Source organism: Penicillium brevicompactum, assembly GCF_028827555.1.
Source record: "Penicillium brevicompactum strain IBT 35665 chromosome Unknown utg000005l_segment0_segment0, whole genome shotgun sequence".
Taxonomy (NCBI): Eukaryota; Fungi; Ascomycota; class Eurotiomycetes; order Eurotiales; family Aspergillaceae; genus Penicillium; species Penicillium brevicompactum.
Genome location: NW_026623208.1, coordinates 2,861,464 through 2,874,702, shown reverse-complemented (window position 1 = coordinate 2,874,702; position 13,239 = coordinate 2,861,464). Strand labels below are relative to the sequence as shown.

Below are 13,239 nucleotides of genomic sequence, written 5' to 3'. Positions count from 1 at the left end.
CTGGGAGGATAAATGACGATCTCCAGGTCTGCTCACCTTCAGCTCCAGCTGTACTCCGTACGGAGTAGTCTTTCCAATTCTAAGAGGGCGCTTACAAACCGCCACTGAAAGCGCCCCTTGCTTGAGGATCTTCCTATTTTGCATATTGTAAAGCGGCAAATGGATAGATTTAATTTGCGGAAGTTGGGCTTCGGGCTCCATGTGACCCCGCCAGTTGTTTGACTCGCACGCCTTTGTTTTGCTTGATCTGCCCTAACCACCCTCTTTAGCAGAGAAAGATGAGTTCCAACGGGACATCAACGCTTCTAGGAACCGCTCCGCTATCCAACATAGATCCCTCCAAAATTCATATCATCAAGGAGATTTCACGCTCCGACGCGTCTACATTATTCGAGGTAGACCTGGATGGACGAAACTATGCATGGAAGGTTTATCACGACAACGGCGACCCCGGGCATGCCGAAAATGGTCGTGACTTGAACCGTTTTCGCTGTGAAGTTAATGCATACGAAAAGCTCCTCAGCTCTGGCGTCTGCGAGACCGGTTTCGTTCCAAAATTCTACGGCCACATCGATCGAATAGATCCTATGATGTTCGATCCTGCTCTCCGACATTTCGCTGATGACAAGTTCAAGCCGAAAGCGATATTACTAGAGTTTCTTCCAAATACCGAAAAGTTGAACTGCGTGAACTACTCGGAGACTCTGTATCCTCAGGCAATTGAGGGTATGAAGGAGATACATAAAGCTGGCGTTTTCCACGAAGATATCTATCCCGGGAATATGCTCATTGTTCGTGGAACACCCGATCGGCTGGTTTGGATTGATTTCGATGTTGCAACGACCTTCACTGAGCTTGGACCTAAGCAACAGGCTCATTGTGATCACGAAATTGACCTTATAAAAGGGTTGGGCGAACTATTGGTAAGAATTCCGTCGCTCCCTACGAAGTATGTGGAAAGGAATTAGCGTGTTGACTCATGAACACAGAGAGATGATCAGGCCGAGGGGCTCCCACCGAATACAAAATTCTATTGAGGGTTTCATGGGCTTGGAAATACTTAGAAAAGTGTTGGCTCCCTTCATTTGTTCTGTGAGGAGAGGAAGTAGGGCGAAGTTGGGAGTAGTGGTCGTTTCATTTGAATCTATTATAATTCATTTCATCCTTATACAAGAAAAGAAAAAAGGCCATTCAGATCTCAGAAAATGATTTCATCTTAATGATTCGCAGGGAGAGCATCTCTATACTTCCAATCCCGGCCCCCACGCTAAGATGCTCCACTGGGCCGAGAGAGATACGCCCGACCATGTGACGTACTTCCTTCTCTGCTGACGATCGTCCTAGCTGCCTAGCTGGTAGTAATCATACTTATTTGGTGCTGCTACCAGCCAGAAAGTGCTGAAGCCCTCTACTCTGCTCCAGATGACAAAGCACTCATCGCTCCTCGTCCGCCAAGTACCCAGAAATGATGCCATCGAGACCACGTCAAAATCTCCAGCGGATGCGACTTAGAATAAGATCAAAAGATCGCAGTCACCAAGAAGACCGCGAGAATATTGAAGATCAATCCCTCAACTGTCGCCCGAGGGCACTCACACCTCCTCTGCCAAATACCAAAGAAAGTCCACAAACATGTTCAACTCGTTCCTGGCGACTATCGCTCTCAAAGCGACGCGAGCAACAGACATTGAACCAGGATCAATCTCCTTTGTTTAGCCACTTACCGGCAGAGATCCGACTATTGATCTGGGAACATTATCTCTGCAGTCAAAGGTTGCATATCATACTCTCAAATCAGCACACATGGAAGCAATCCGATTCAAAGATTGTAGGATTGGCTTGCAGTGAGAGTGACGATTACTGTCCCTGTAGCCACCACTGCTGGGGATCGAGGGCCCGTCGACCGGCAGGTGGGTGTTTGGAGACTATCCAACACGTTGATTCAAGATGGCATGAGGAGCGTGAGTGGGGGTTTGATACTGGGAGGGTGAATTTTGTCTCACTTCTACAGACATGTCGATTAATGTAAGCAGATATTCACCGGGCTATTGGATGAGTATGAGGAAGCTAATTCCATGCAGATACTCCGAGGCCATCGACATGATTTACCAGAACAATACGTTTCTCTTTAATAACACAGCCACCATCGTGGACTTGTCTAACACACTCCTACCGCAGCGCCTGAATTTGATTCGGACGGTGCAGCTCAGCTTTTCGGATCCTGGTGGGCTGACATGGGACTCCTGCTGTGAGGTTTTGGCGACCAGAATGCCAAATCTGAGGAAATTGACTATCCATCTGTATCCTCACGTCACCAAGTCCCTGGATTCTTGGCTCATGCCGCTACATCGAATTACACAGACCTCGACCTTTGAGGTGTTGTTAATCAAGCCGTGGTATCTAGATCCGCAGTGGGAAAAATCACTTGGGCTTATTGATGCCCCGTTTCAATTTGTGCTTGCTGATACAAAGTTGCGCTGTTTAACACATCCTCAAGAGCGTGCGCATGCAGGGTGATAGATCAAATGTACTCAAAGACATAGAAAGCTAATATGATGCATCGATAATTCATCGAGGAAAACCCAATCCATCTTATCGTGAACCAACGTCATTCACTGGGCATTGTTGCTTGGACTGACCCGTGGAGTCATGCCAGGCTTAGAAAGATCCCAACCAGCTTCGAGCATCTTCAAGAATTCCGGAGCAAATGCATCTGCCCCAACCCCGGTGAAATTAAGATCCATCGTCAGGGTACCCCAATCCACGAAATCGATATAAAGTTGGATTCTGTCATCTTGGATGAGCTCGAAGTACGCGGTTCCTAAAATGGCATGGACGTGATGAATGGCACGGCACGTGTAGGGCGAAAAGCTGACGATACCCCCGGAAGCTCGCAGGAATCCTTGGAATCCGATTTCGTTCATCCAAATTCCACACCATTGTCCCTCTCCCAATGTAAAGGTCACGGGAAGTGTTTCGTCTCGGTCGGTATTAGGATCTTCTCCGTACTGGGAATCACTGTCCAGTGGGTGAAGTACGCATTTGCCGTCGTAGATCCTCACAGTGCCGTTTCGCAGTGTTAGGCTGGACTGAGCTGGTGCTTGGGCAAGTTCGACTTGGGGACATGGTGGTGTGGGAAAGTCCGAGTAATCAGTGGATCCGTCAACTTGGTTCTAGAGATTTATGTTAGATGGAAGTTTGTATCTTTGTCGAAGTGGTCTCACCGTTCCCGGGTCCACTGCACGAGCATCAAGGCCAGCCTTGTGTCCAGTCTGGGCCTGGTTTCGGCTGCGCACAATGATCTGACCTTCTGGTAGTCCAGTCTTTGAGTCGCCGGTTGATGTCACTCCGCTTTGTTGTTCCGTACTGGTTCTGTGCTCCTTGAAACGCGTGCTCAAGGTGACTCCATAGTTGGCGTGTGCAACCCTCTGCGCAGTATTGGCCGTTGCGTGTTGAGATTTATTTCTCTTTTGTTCCGGCGGATCAGTAAAGACATCGCCCTTTCTCTTCAGACCGCGGTTCTCTGAGACTGCTGCAACGTTGTTCTGGAACTTGAAGTGGAATGGGGAGCCCAGCTTGTCTCTCAACTTCCTCTGGGCCACACTTGCCACCACAGCCTTGGTTTTTCTTTCAATAAAAGCTCCCGAGGTCTGCAAGTAACGTCGGTTCCATTCCTTCTCCAGGTTGTGCTCGAGTTTCAAAATTCCCTTTGGTACCGTCAGTGTGCCATCTTGGAAGGCTTCGAGAAGGCGCATCTTGGCTGTTGCGTGATTGTTTGAGAGGGGCAGGCCATGGTGCATGAGCTGTGCCTGATACCAATCCAGATCGTGATCGAATGTACCGTTTGGGTCGGAAATGTCACAGAGGCTTTCGTGCGTCGCCCGGCGAATGCGGAGGTCTTTGCTGGGTGTTGTGGCGAAGTAGACACCGTCGAATGAGAACGTGCCATGCCAGACTAGTGCCATGGTGGATGTCTCCGTTTTGTCCAGAGACAGAGGAGAGAGGGAGGGTAGATTAGACATCTTCGAGGGGAAATAGAAGGTGGTCACAGAGCATGGCGCGGCTTCCATGACGAAGTAAACGTGCTTTCCCTTTGATATCTGAGGTTGTTGTGGTGTCAGACTGTTGCTATACTCAGGTACCAAAGTACTTTGTACTCACTTCTCTGCCACGCTTCTCTCTTTCCTGCTCAGTGAAGTGCAAGGTGAAAGCAAAAAAAGGAAGATGTGTGACTGCCTCCCCTCTCCTACTTGGGTTGGTAAATATAGAACTATTCAAGCTTGACACATCTTCACCCAGCAACTAACGGTAGGCGATCACTCGAACTCAGTTCTATCCTTTATTTTCGAGTCCCGACCTGCGCAGGTAGGGTATATTTTACTATATCTCACCAGACCAAGAGTCACTTGAAGCTCATTGCAGCAACGGAATACTCTCACCCGGCAACCAAACAAGGATGCCAAAGACATATTTTTTCAAACTTGATCCACTAATTCAATTGTTACTTATACTTCATGGATGTCCCATGAGGCAACCAAATGCAGACCAAGGTGGATTGTAATAACATTTGAGACGAAAGCACCCTTATGAGCTTCCAAGGTTATCCTGTTTCTTTTATTCTCGAAATTTCAAATATACAGGGAAATTTCTCTCAAGAATAACAATCAAAGTAGGATTTGGGAATATAAAAAGATCGGAGAGTATAGATGTTGTCCAATAGCCAAAGCCAAGGCTCAGATTACGAGGCCGTACGGAGTAAAGCGCGATAAGCTCCCCACTCTTTTCTAAACCCAACCTCAACCTCCCTTCATTTCGACTTAGCACAAACAACGATATGAATCCTGCTTCACCTTCCAGCTCGCCAAGGGGCTCACCAAACCCCGCACCCAACACACTACCCTTTCGCCCACCGCGAAGCACGGATGCACCCGACACGCCTATACCAGACGACCATGGCGCAGATCTACCGATGAACATGTCGGCCTCTGTCATGCTCACCAATCTGCCCCGCGATGCGACACAGGCTCTGGCAGATGTCGAAAGCATCGACTCTGGCAAAGGTGGGGTGTTCTTATCTGCCACCGCTAGATCAGCAGCTGACCATGACAGTCACCGTCCGATTCCAGCCTCTGCCATCAGCGCCAATATTGAAGAGCAAGGTGTTCAAGGTGAGCGCTTCACAGAAATTTGAAACGGTCGTCAAGTTTCTGCGTAAGAAGTTGGATTGCAAAGACACCGACTCGGTCTTCTGTTATGTCAACAGTGTGTTCGCGCCCGGGTTAGATGAAGGTGTCGGTGGACTATGGAGGGTGAGTGGAGCTATCTGGAGCTACTGGTGGCTCAAAATGCGAACATGAGAATAAAGGCCTAATCTTGCTTTACAATGCAGTGCTTCAAGACCGACGATCAATTGATCGTAGCCTACTCAATGACGCCGGCATTCGGCTGAGCATTCGGCTGAGACAATCCACCCGCACGCACGATGCTATATACGATGAATTATGCAACATGATGGAACGCCGATGAGAAACAAAAACAGAAGACTCTCGATGCAATCATGATTTCCGATAAACCTCATCCACGGCCTTCTCAAACTCGGCAAGTTCCTCCTTCGTGATGGGATAAGTGTACTCCTCCGAAGGAAACTCGCGACTTTTGACCTCATCCCGATAAAGCGAGATACCCTTCGCAGCCTCCCCCCATACGTCCGCATATTGTTTGACGAACTTGGGAACAAACCGACCAGGCTGGAAATTGCCCGTCATATCCACCTGCACGAGAACCTGGCCCGAGCAGCCATTTCCAGCCCCGATACCGATAGTCGGGATGCGAAGCTTTTCCGTGATGATCGCCGCTACTTCCGACGGCATAGCTTCAAGAACAAGCATGAATGCGCCCGCCTCCTGCATCGCCAGTGCATCCTGCAGCAGTCGCAAGGCGCTAGCTCGTGTCTTTCCTTGCACTCGGAATCCACCTAGGGCATTCTGTCGCTGCGGTGTCAATCCAACATGACCCACCACCGGGACACCGGCCTGTGTTATGCGTTTGATTGTAGGTCCGAGCTCCTCGCCACCTTCGATCTTGACGCCGTGCACCCGACCTTCCTTCACAAGTCGTAATGAAGATTCAATGGCTTGTTCGGCGGAGACTTCATACGAGCCCATCGGTAGATCCCCAATCTATCATATCAAATGTTAGCCGATGGCACAGTTCCCGGAGCTACCCAACTCACAATGAAAGCGCTTTTCGTGGCCCGCGCTACACTCCGACAATGGAGAATCATCTCGTCCATCACCACCTCGGTCGTATTGTCCAAGCCCAATGCGACCATTCCCAAACTATCGCCCACCAATACGACATCCATTCCCGAAGCATCGGCCACATGTGCACTTGGAAAGTCATGCGCCGTTAACATGGCAATCGGCTCGCCCTTTTTATAAAGATTTTGCAGCGTTTGAATGGTGACTTTCTTGCGCGGCTTGCCGTTCTCGCCAATCGCCGGCCCTGAATAAGAGCTGTGTCGTATTTGCGCGGAGTGGGTCTGTGAAGCTAAGGGCAGTATGCGATGGCAGGAAAGGAGCGGTACACGAGGCGTGCGGGTAGCATTTGCCGTCCGAAATAATGAGGATGCGAATGCTGTTCGTCGCAGCACGGGGCCCGGTGTGGCCATTATGATTGAATGACACTCTTTGATCTGTACAGTATAGAGCTTGATGTGAGATACTTGAAGATCCAAGCTCCAATGATCGCCTCGAGGCGTGGGAAGTCGATCACGCTGGCTTTCGTCACAAATCCACGTATGCGTAGTACGAATTCGTAGAGGTTTGGTCGGAGGGTGTATTTGCAATTCTCAATCCACCTCTTTCATCCATTCATTTGTCCAAAAGTGCTGGTTTGTGGTAGGCGGGATCATCAAAAATTCTTGAAGATTGTCGTTTTACTGCCGTTGATTTATGGTGCCGAGTACCGAGATGGTTTGCGGGGCAAAGTCCTCATTTTTGTCATGCAGAAAGAGTATCTCGGTTGGACCAGACGAGAAGCCCAGTCGTTAAAGTATTATACGAGCAATACAGAAGACAGACCTCAAGCTTCGAGACTAAAGTCCAAGACTGTCCGAGAATGCATCCTACTTTGTTGCTCTCACCGCCTAGATAGTGATTGACCGCCTACCGTTTGCATTTCGCCGAGGTGATTACCGCATTGGGATTATTTACTTTTAAGTTCTTTACGGAGTGCTCTACGTCGATTCAATGGGGAGCAGACAATTCAATTAGCACAATACAAGCTGCATAGAGATCATCGAGGCGAATAAATGCTTATTCAGGGAAATAAGGTCACGAGAAGGGGAAAGTCTCATTGAAGACTCAATTACCTGTGTGGCAACGTCATCGAAAAACAAAACACCACCAGTAAGACACAAGGAAAAGCTGAGATAGGAAAGATGGACCCGTGGGACCAAAAACGGGGAGAACGATGTAATGGGGCTATGCGAAAGAACACAGAAGTTCATGCATTTGTCCATTGTACCTTCGGCAATTCCCAGCCGGCCAAGACATAGTGCGAAAGGCGCGGCGGGATGCATCGATTGTTTGGGAAAACAGCGTCAACGGCTTGTTCGCGAGACCGAGCGGTTCAAATAGTTCTTGAACTGCCGACAGCGAACAGGTTGACGGATCGAAGGTAATGCTGGTGAAAAATCGGATATTGAATACAGTGGGAAGAAGTAAAATGCTGAAACGAGTGGACGACCTGAGAACAGGCCAAATGGAGCAGATCGAGACGTCATGTCGACGGTGCTGATGCAAAGTAAGAAAAAGAAAAAAGAAAACGCCACCATGCATGTGCGTCTATGCCGGAATGTTGATTATGCATGTGAGGTTCAAGTCTGGCATGACGGGCGGTAAGAAAGTTGCAGTGAGGCAAGAAATGCAATTCAAGATGCAGTCTCGACTTGCACCAGAAAGTAAAAAGTATTCGATCACAGATGCTGTCGAGGTCCAAAGTAAATCATGACGTGCCGGATGAAGAGCAGGTCTATTCGTGATATTCGTATTGATTCTTGAGGGGACGCTGGATTTCGGCGAGGAGGGAATCGAGCTCTGCCCAGTTGGTGGAGTTGACGGCAAAGCGGCGATGTTTGCGAGTGAGGGTATGCTATAATGGGTGTTAGTACCGCGTTTGGAAACATTGACGTTGATTCGTTCGGTCTTACCTCTTCGAAGTCATCGAACTTGTCCCTGCAATTTTCGCAATATCCAGGCTTAGGCTCCCTTCGTCTTTCGGGTTTCTTCTGATGGGCATCCTTCTCGTCCCTAGGCCGTTTGAGGCCGGTATGATCATGGTAGCCCTGGGGTTCGTTGTAAGACAGTTTGGATTTCCCAGGGGGGTTGAGGTTGTCCTTCATCGGCACTGTTGTTGATCGTTGTGGCGCGACCATCGACCCAGCAGTGAAGCTACCAGTGCCCTTCTCAAGAACCTTGCGCTTGAGGCCGTGTACCTCTTTACTCAAACCAGCCTTTGCACCAGGTGCTGCAGCAGTAGAAGAGATCATCTGTGACCGGATGGCGGAGGTCATGTTAGACGGCTGAACGCCAGAAGCCGCGGGCTCGTTTCCAGTGTAGAAGGGCCCGGTGCGTGGGAAGTGAGGCGGAACAAAACTTTCTGAGCTCTTTCGCTCATGCACATCATCCAGTGGTGCATCCATTGACTGCTTTTGGCCAGCTGGCTGGATTGGTGGTGAGATACGCTCTTCGTGGTGCGCGACTGGTGTAGCGGCCTCTGTTGTTTGCTCATATCCATTCTCGAGTTGATAATCATGTCCATTTCCATGGTCACGTTCATACTCGGGCTCATAGCCTTGCTCGGGTTCGAAGTCATGCTCCTCGAACACTGGCTCCGGTTCAAAGGCTTGTTCTTCAAAGACAGGCTCGGCTTCGCGTTTTTCCTTATGTCCAGGTTTATCTGCCACAACTTGAGCAACGTCGGGCACATAGGCCAGAGGCTCTTCCTTGGGAGCACGGGTTTCGGCCTTCACAGCAGCAGCCTTTTTTCCCTTGTGCTGTCGTCGCTGGCGATCATATTCTTTTCTGCTTGGGGGTTCATCGACAAAGGGGCATTTCCCGAGTGGTGCGCTGCGGAATTGGGGCCATGCTCCATCTTGTCGTCGGGCAACACGGGCGTATTCCCGGACCAGGACTGGCTTGGTCTTTTCATTCATGTCGTGGATGTAGATAACGGGGCCCTTGAAAGTCAACATCTCCATTGATGCCAATGGGTCACGATCCGACGGTCCGTTAAGAAGTTCCTGGCGAAGCACGCGCGAAAGGTCGTTGTCACCTTTGCCTTGGCCGGCAGTGGTGCCCTTGTTGCGTGAAGCGTTGTCGTACTGACCACCAATATCACTGTCGTTGATGGTTGTGATCATACGCTGCAGCTTCTCGAGAGCCCAGATCTTCATGCCCATTTGCCGAGCGCGCTGGAGGGTGTCTTTGGTCGCTTGTTCACGTCGGGTGTCTGTTTTCAGGGTGTGGAGGTGAAGCTCGCCGTTTCTCTCTAAAAGTGAAGGGTTCACGGTTTGAACATTGCTTTCACCGTTGGTTGAATCAGTGGCGAGGGGTTCAGGGGGAATAGCACGCGAAGTGACAACGTGGGTAACCAGACGTGAGAAGAACTTCTCCTCTCGCTAAGATATCACATTCAGTCAGAGACATTTCTTGCATTGCATGAGCTCGAAGAAATCTCGGCAGAATGAAACATATGAACATATGCTCATAGTGCCGAGAATGGGGCATGGAGGTACTTACAGCTCCCAGAGCGATCACCTGTCGAGAGCACTTTCGCCTCATCTCCTCGGGCATGCTGTCGAAGTAAAAGACAAACGAGGGGAACGCCTTTCGGTAGTGGCGCTGCCATTGGCGAATAGAATCCATATTCTCGACTTTGACAGGCTTAGCTGCTGGTTGGCGTTCCTTCTCTCTCGCAGCTACCAGTTTCTTCTCAAAAGCACTGGGAACGGCATTGTTGGAGCGGCGAGCAAACAGTTTCGAGTCCGTGTTTTGTGTGTTGGTGGTGGCCGACCTGCCGGCCTCATAGTCCATTCCTTCCATCACTTGTTTCTTGGGTGGCGGTTGGCCGTACGGGATTTCCATCTGGGTTGACCGAGAACGCTTCGCTGGCAGGAGACCTGCCCTATGTGGAGAATTTGTTGCATTCGGCACGTTTGCGAGAGGGCGACGAGTAGCCATAGTCATGGAGGTTTGCGGCGAGGGAGGGACGAATACAGTGGCCATTGGAGAACAGGTACTCAATGTCGACGCGTTCGAAGTGGTCGACTTGCAGATAACAACAGTTGGAGAGGGGTACTGAATAGCACGCGACGTGCTACACGTCTTACCGAAGCGAAAAGAGATTAAAAGAACATTGTACGTCAAGGGACAAGGAGAGAACAGAACAAAAAAAGAAATCCAGGCGTTCGAAGTTGGGGAGAGTCGAGGTTGAAAGTTGAGGAGGAAGAAAGAAGAGCAAAGGCAAGTCGTGTGGTGTGGAGCTCAGTTTGTTTTGAGCGGAGGCCTGACAACCAACGGCAGCGCGCGAAGCATGAACATCAACATTGCATTCTTGGACCGCGACCAGGATTCTTTCGTCCTTCTTTTTTTTCCTTTACTCCATTCTCCTCTCATTCCCTCTAATGGCGCTTTCTTGCCTCTTGACTTACAATATAACCTAAATAACTTTGTGATCGATCGACTCCAACCACCGCTACCAGCCTCCGCCCAAACAAACACCCCCAGACCAGCCACCAACAAAGTGATCTAGGCAAGGCGATGTCAAACATGTGGAGCACGGCAGATGCAGATTAAAAGGGGGCTCGTGTTTAATAACTTCGAGCCTAGATGCTATTGTACATAGATATTCGAGGGTATCTGGCTACTAACAATACACATGATATCTAATTTCGCAGGGCCTCAATGTCCTCGACCTAACACAGATTAGCAATACACAACGATGCAGATGTTGGAGAACTTACTTCCTTGACGGCCTCCGGGGTCAAGACGATCGGGTGTTCATCTCCGACACAAACACTATCCTCGATGCGAATTCCAATACCGCGGAAGTGGGCCGGCCAACGCTCATCATCGGGAACGTAAATACCCCTGACATCAGTTAGCGTGTTTCAGGGTGAAGTAAAAGAGGCTGGGGAAACGAACGGTTCAATGGTGATACATTGACCTGCTTTCAAATCATAGCCTCTGGAATATCCAGGGCAGTCGTGGACGTCAAGACCAACATAGTGACCCAAATGATGGGGGAAAAGAGTGTTCAGGGCCTAGTTTTGTCAGCGAGTGTTCTCTACCACACGTGAGGAGTGCACCTACGTCGCCGGAAACATCGAAACCAAGCGACTTGAGCTGATCTCTCAATCCATTTTCGGCGATGCCGTGCAGCTTGTCCAGCGAGAGATTAGAATCCTCGCGGCACAATGAGAGACAACTGCGGTGCACATTGAGAACAGCATTGTACAAGTCCCGTTGGGGATCGGTGAACTTGCCATTGACCGGCCAAGTTCTGGTGATATCGGAAATATAGGTTCCCCACTCCTGGGAGTGTGTTAGCGTTCGGAATTTAAGCGTCTGATTTGAAATGGACCTACACCACCGCCATCCACGAGGACGAGATCACCATCCCTAGAAAAGAATCATTGTAAGCATCGGCCAGGGTAGTGAACTAGAGGAGACATACTTGAGCACATCGTCGTTTCGAGTATAGTGAATAGCCAAGGCGTTCTGGACACGTTAGTATTGAGCCAAATACGAAGGGTTGTATGACAATTACTTGACCACCCGCAACAACCGGGACAAACGCATTAGTGTCGCATCCATGGACCTTAAATTGGTACTCCAAGAATGAGTAGAGGTCCTTCTCACGAGTGAAATCCTGGCGCATGGCTTCTGTGAAAGATCTTCCAGATGCTTGGCCCAAACGGCGCATCTGCACAACCTCATTTTCGCTCTTCGTGACCCTCATCTCATTAAGCAAGTGCTTCAATGGCCTGACTCTGCGGTGATCGACGACCTTTCTGAGCTTCTCCGATGCGACTGTCGGACCGTACAAATACCGGTTCAGAGATGATCGTGAACCGTCGAATGTGGGAATATCCGAGTACACCTCCGTGGCGCCATGGACAATGCTGGGCAAGATTTCTCCGACACGCTCAATGTTTCCTGACTGTTGTCATGGTTAGATTCGACTCAACTTCAGGCTGTATTCATATCAAGCTCTCGTACCTCATCGGCATTAAAAACATCTTTGGCAGCCTGAGTGCCGGATCGTGCGCCATCCCATAGCTCTGCTTTGGCGTCCTTTTCCCGGACATACAGATGAAAGATGTGATTATCGCCCGAGCCGTCGTTCCCGATGATCGCCAATGCGTTTGGTTCGTTGTACCCTATCCAACGCGCAATCGTCAGTTGACCATCCGTTGATGCGATACAACTCATATCTTATCTGAACTCACCGGTCAAGTAAAAGAAGTTCGAGTCTTGTCGGTATTCATTGAAGATGCCCGAAGCACGATACTTGACCTCGGAAGCAGCCAACACCGCAATGGCACCTTTCGGAAGCTTGTTGGCCAGTTTGGAGCGGCGCTGAGCATATTCGAGGGCAGTGATGCCGGGTGTCACTTCATAGCCAGTCAGTTAGCTTGATCGCAATTGAGGATCTACAATCAGACAATGACGCACGCTCGCCTGGACTCAGGATGTGGGGATGTGTTTCATGCAACGGCTGGCCGAATTTGAGTTCCGCGGCGGCCACCGAGGTTGCATAGCTTCGGGGGAGGGGGTTGCGTCTAGGCAATTGACGGAGCGAGTGAGTCAGAGGCCTGTATCGCATATGCAGCGCACACTGGCGAGCGAGGATCCTGCATGTCGCCATGCTGTTCACCAAGGATGAATGATACGAGTTGATAAGAGTTCCAACGGAAGTTGTTATCGCCAAACTTTCCGCTTTCCCGGCGGTGAGAGCCAATCACCGCCGCCGGGTTTGGCATTAGACATCCTTCTCTCCACGCCCTGCGCTGTTCGAGAGTATAGTGTTTGTCTAGCATCTGTGCGCCCTGTCATGGCTCTAGCCTTGGTGGGGAAATCTTGCGTGGATGGACCTTCTAGAATGGGATCTTGAATATCCTACGCCGTACCTCACATCACCGGCCTTGATATGGTTCATTGGATTCTTTATATT

At 49.9% G+C, this 13,239-nt stretch overlaps 7 protein-coding genes across 7 annotated transcripts; 3 read left to right on the top strand and 4 right to left on the bottom strand.

The window, feature by feature from the left end:
- Positions 1–278: 278 nt before the first annotated feature.
- On the top strand, positions 279–968 carry N7506_006938 (uncharacterized protein; the record flags this gene model as incomplete). The annotated part of the gene is made up of 1 exon (XM_056956231.1): positions 279–968. The coding sequence occupies one exon, from the start codon at positions 279–281 to the stop codon at positions 966–968; it is 690 nt and encodes a 229-aa protein (XP_056810565.1).
- A 500-nt stretch (positions 969–1,468) lies between these two features.
- Positions 1,469–2,517, top strand: N7506_006937 (uncharacterized protein; the record flags this gene model as incomplete). The annotated part of the gene is made up of 2 exons (XM_056956230.1): positions 1,469–2,025; positions 2,082–2,517. The coding sequence occupies 2 exons, from the start codon at positions 1,469–1,471 to the stop codon at positions 2,515–2,517; spliced, it is 993 nt and encodes a 330-aa protein (XP_056810564.1).
- A 95-nt stretch (positions 2,518–2,612) lies between these two features.
- N7506_006936 (uncharacterized protein) lies at positions 2,613–4,022 on the bottom strand (the record flags this gene model as incomplete). The annotated part of the gene is made up of 2 exons (XM_056956229.1): positions 2,613–3,173; positions 3,225–4,022. The coding sequence occupies 2 exons, from the start codon at positions 4,020–4,022 to the stop codon at positions 2,613–2,615; spliced, it is 1,359 nt and encodes a 452-aa protein (XP_056810563.1).
- An 812-nt stretch (positions 4,023–4,834) lies between these two features.
- N7506_006935 (ubiquitin-like protein ATG12) lies at positions 4,835–5,449 on the top strand (the record flags this gene model as incomplete). The annotated part of the gene is made up of 3 exons (XM_056956228.1): positions 4,835–5,060; positions 5,110–5,309; positions 5,390–5,449. 3 exons carry the CDS (start codon positions 4,835–4,837, stop codon positions 5,447–5,449), a joined length of 486 nt encoding a protein of 161 aa, XP_056810562.1.
- Positions 5,450–5,555: 106 nt separating this feature from the next.
- N7506_006934 (3-methyl-2-oxobutanoate hydroxymethyltransferase ECM31) lies at positions 5,556–6,670 on the bottom strand (the record flags this gene model as incomplete). The annotated part of the gene is made up of 2 exons (XM_056956227.1): positions 5,556–6,179; positions 6,233–6,670. The coding sequence occupies 2 exons, from the start codon at positions 6,668–6,670 to the stop codon at positions 5,556–5,558; spliced, it is 1,062 nt and encodes a 353-aa protein (XP_056810561.1).
- Positions 6,671–8,034: 1,364 nt separating this feature from the next.
- N7506_006933 (protein serine/threonine kinase activating protein nimO) lies at positions 8,035–10,289 on the bottom strand (the record flags this gene model as incomplete). The annotated part of the gene is made up of 3 exons (XM_056956226.1): positions 8,035–8,154; positions 8,213–9,682; positions 9,804–10,289. The coding sequence occupies 3 exons, from the start codon at positions 10,287–10,289 to the stop codon at positions 8,035–8,037; spliced, it is 2,076 nt and encodes a 691-aa protein (XP_056810560.1).
- A 659-nt stretch (positions 10,290–10,948) lies between these two features.
- N7506_006932 (aminopeptidase P family protein) lies at positions 10,949–12,933 on the bottom strand (the record flags this gene model as incomplete). Its single annotated transcript, XM_056956225.1, has 10 exons — positions 10,949–10,978; positions 11,027–11,153; positions 11,208–11,326; positions 11,376–11,597; positions 11,651–11,684; positions 11,740–11,783; positions 11,833–12,225; positions 12,285–12,445; positions 12,515–12,679; positions 12,741–12,933. 10 exons carry the CDS (start codon positions 12,931–12,933, stop codon positions 10,949–10,951), a joined length of 1,488 nt encoding a protein of 495 aa, XP_056810559.1.
- Positions 12,934–13,239: the final 306 nt, after the last annotated feature.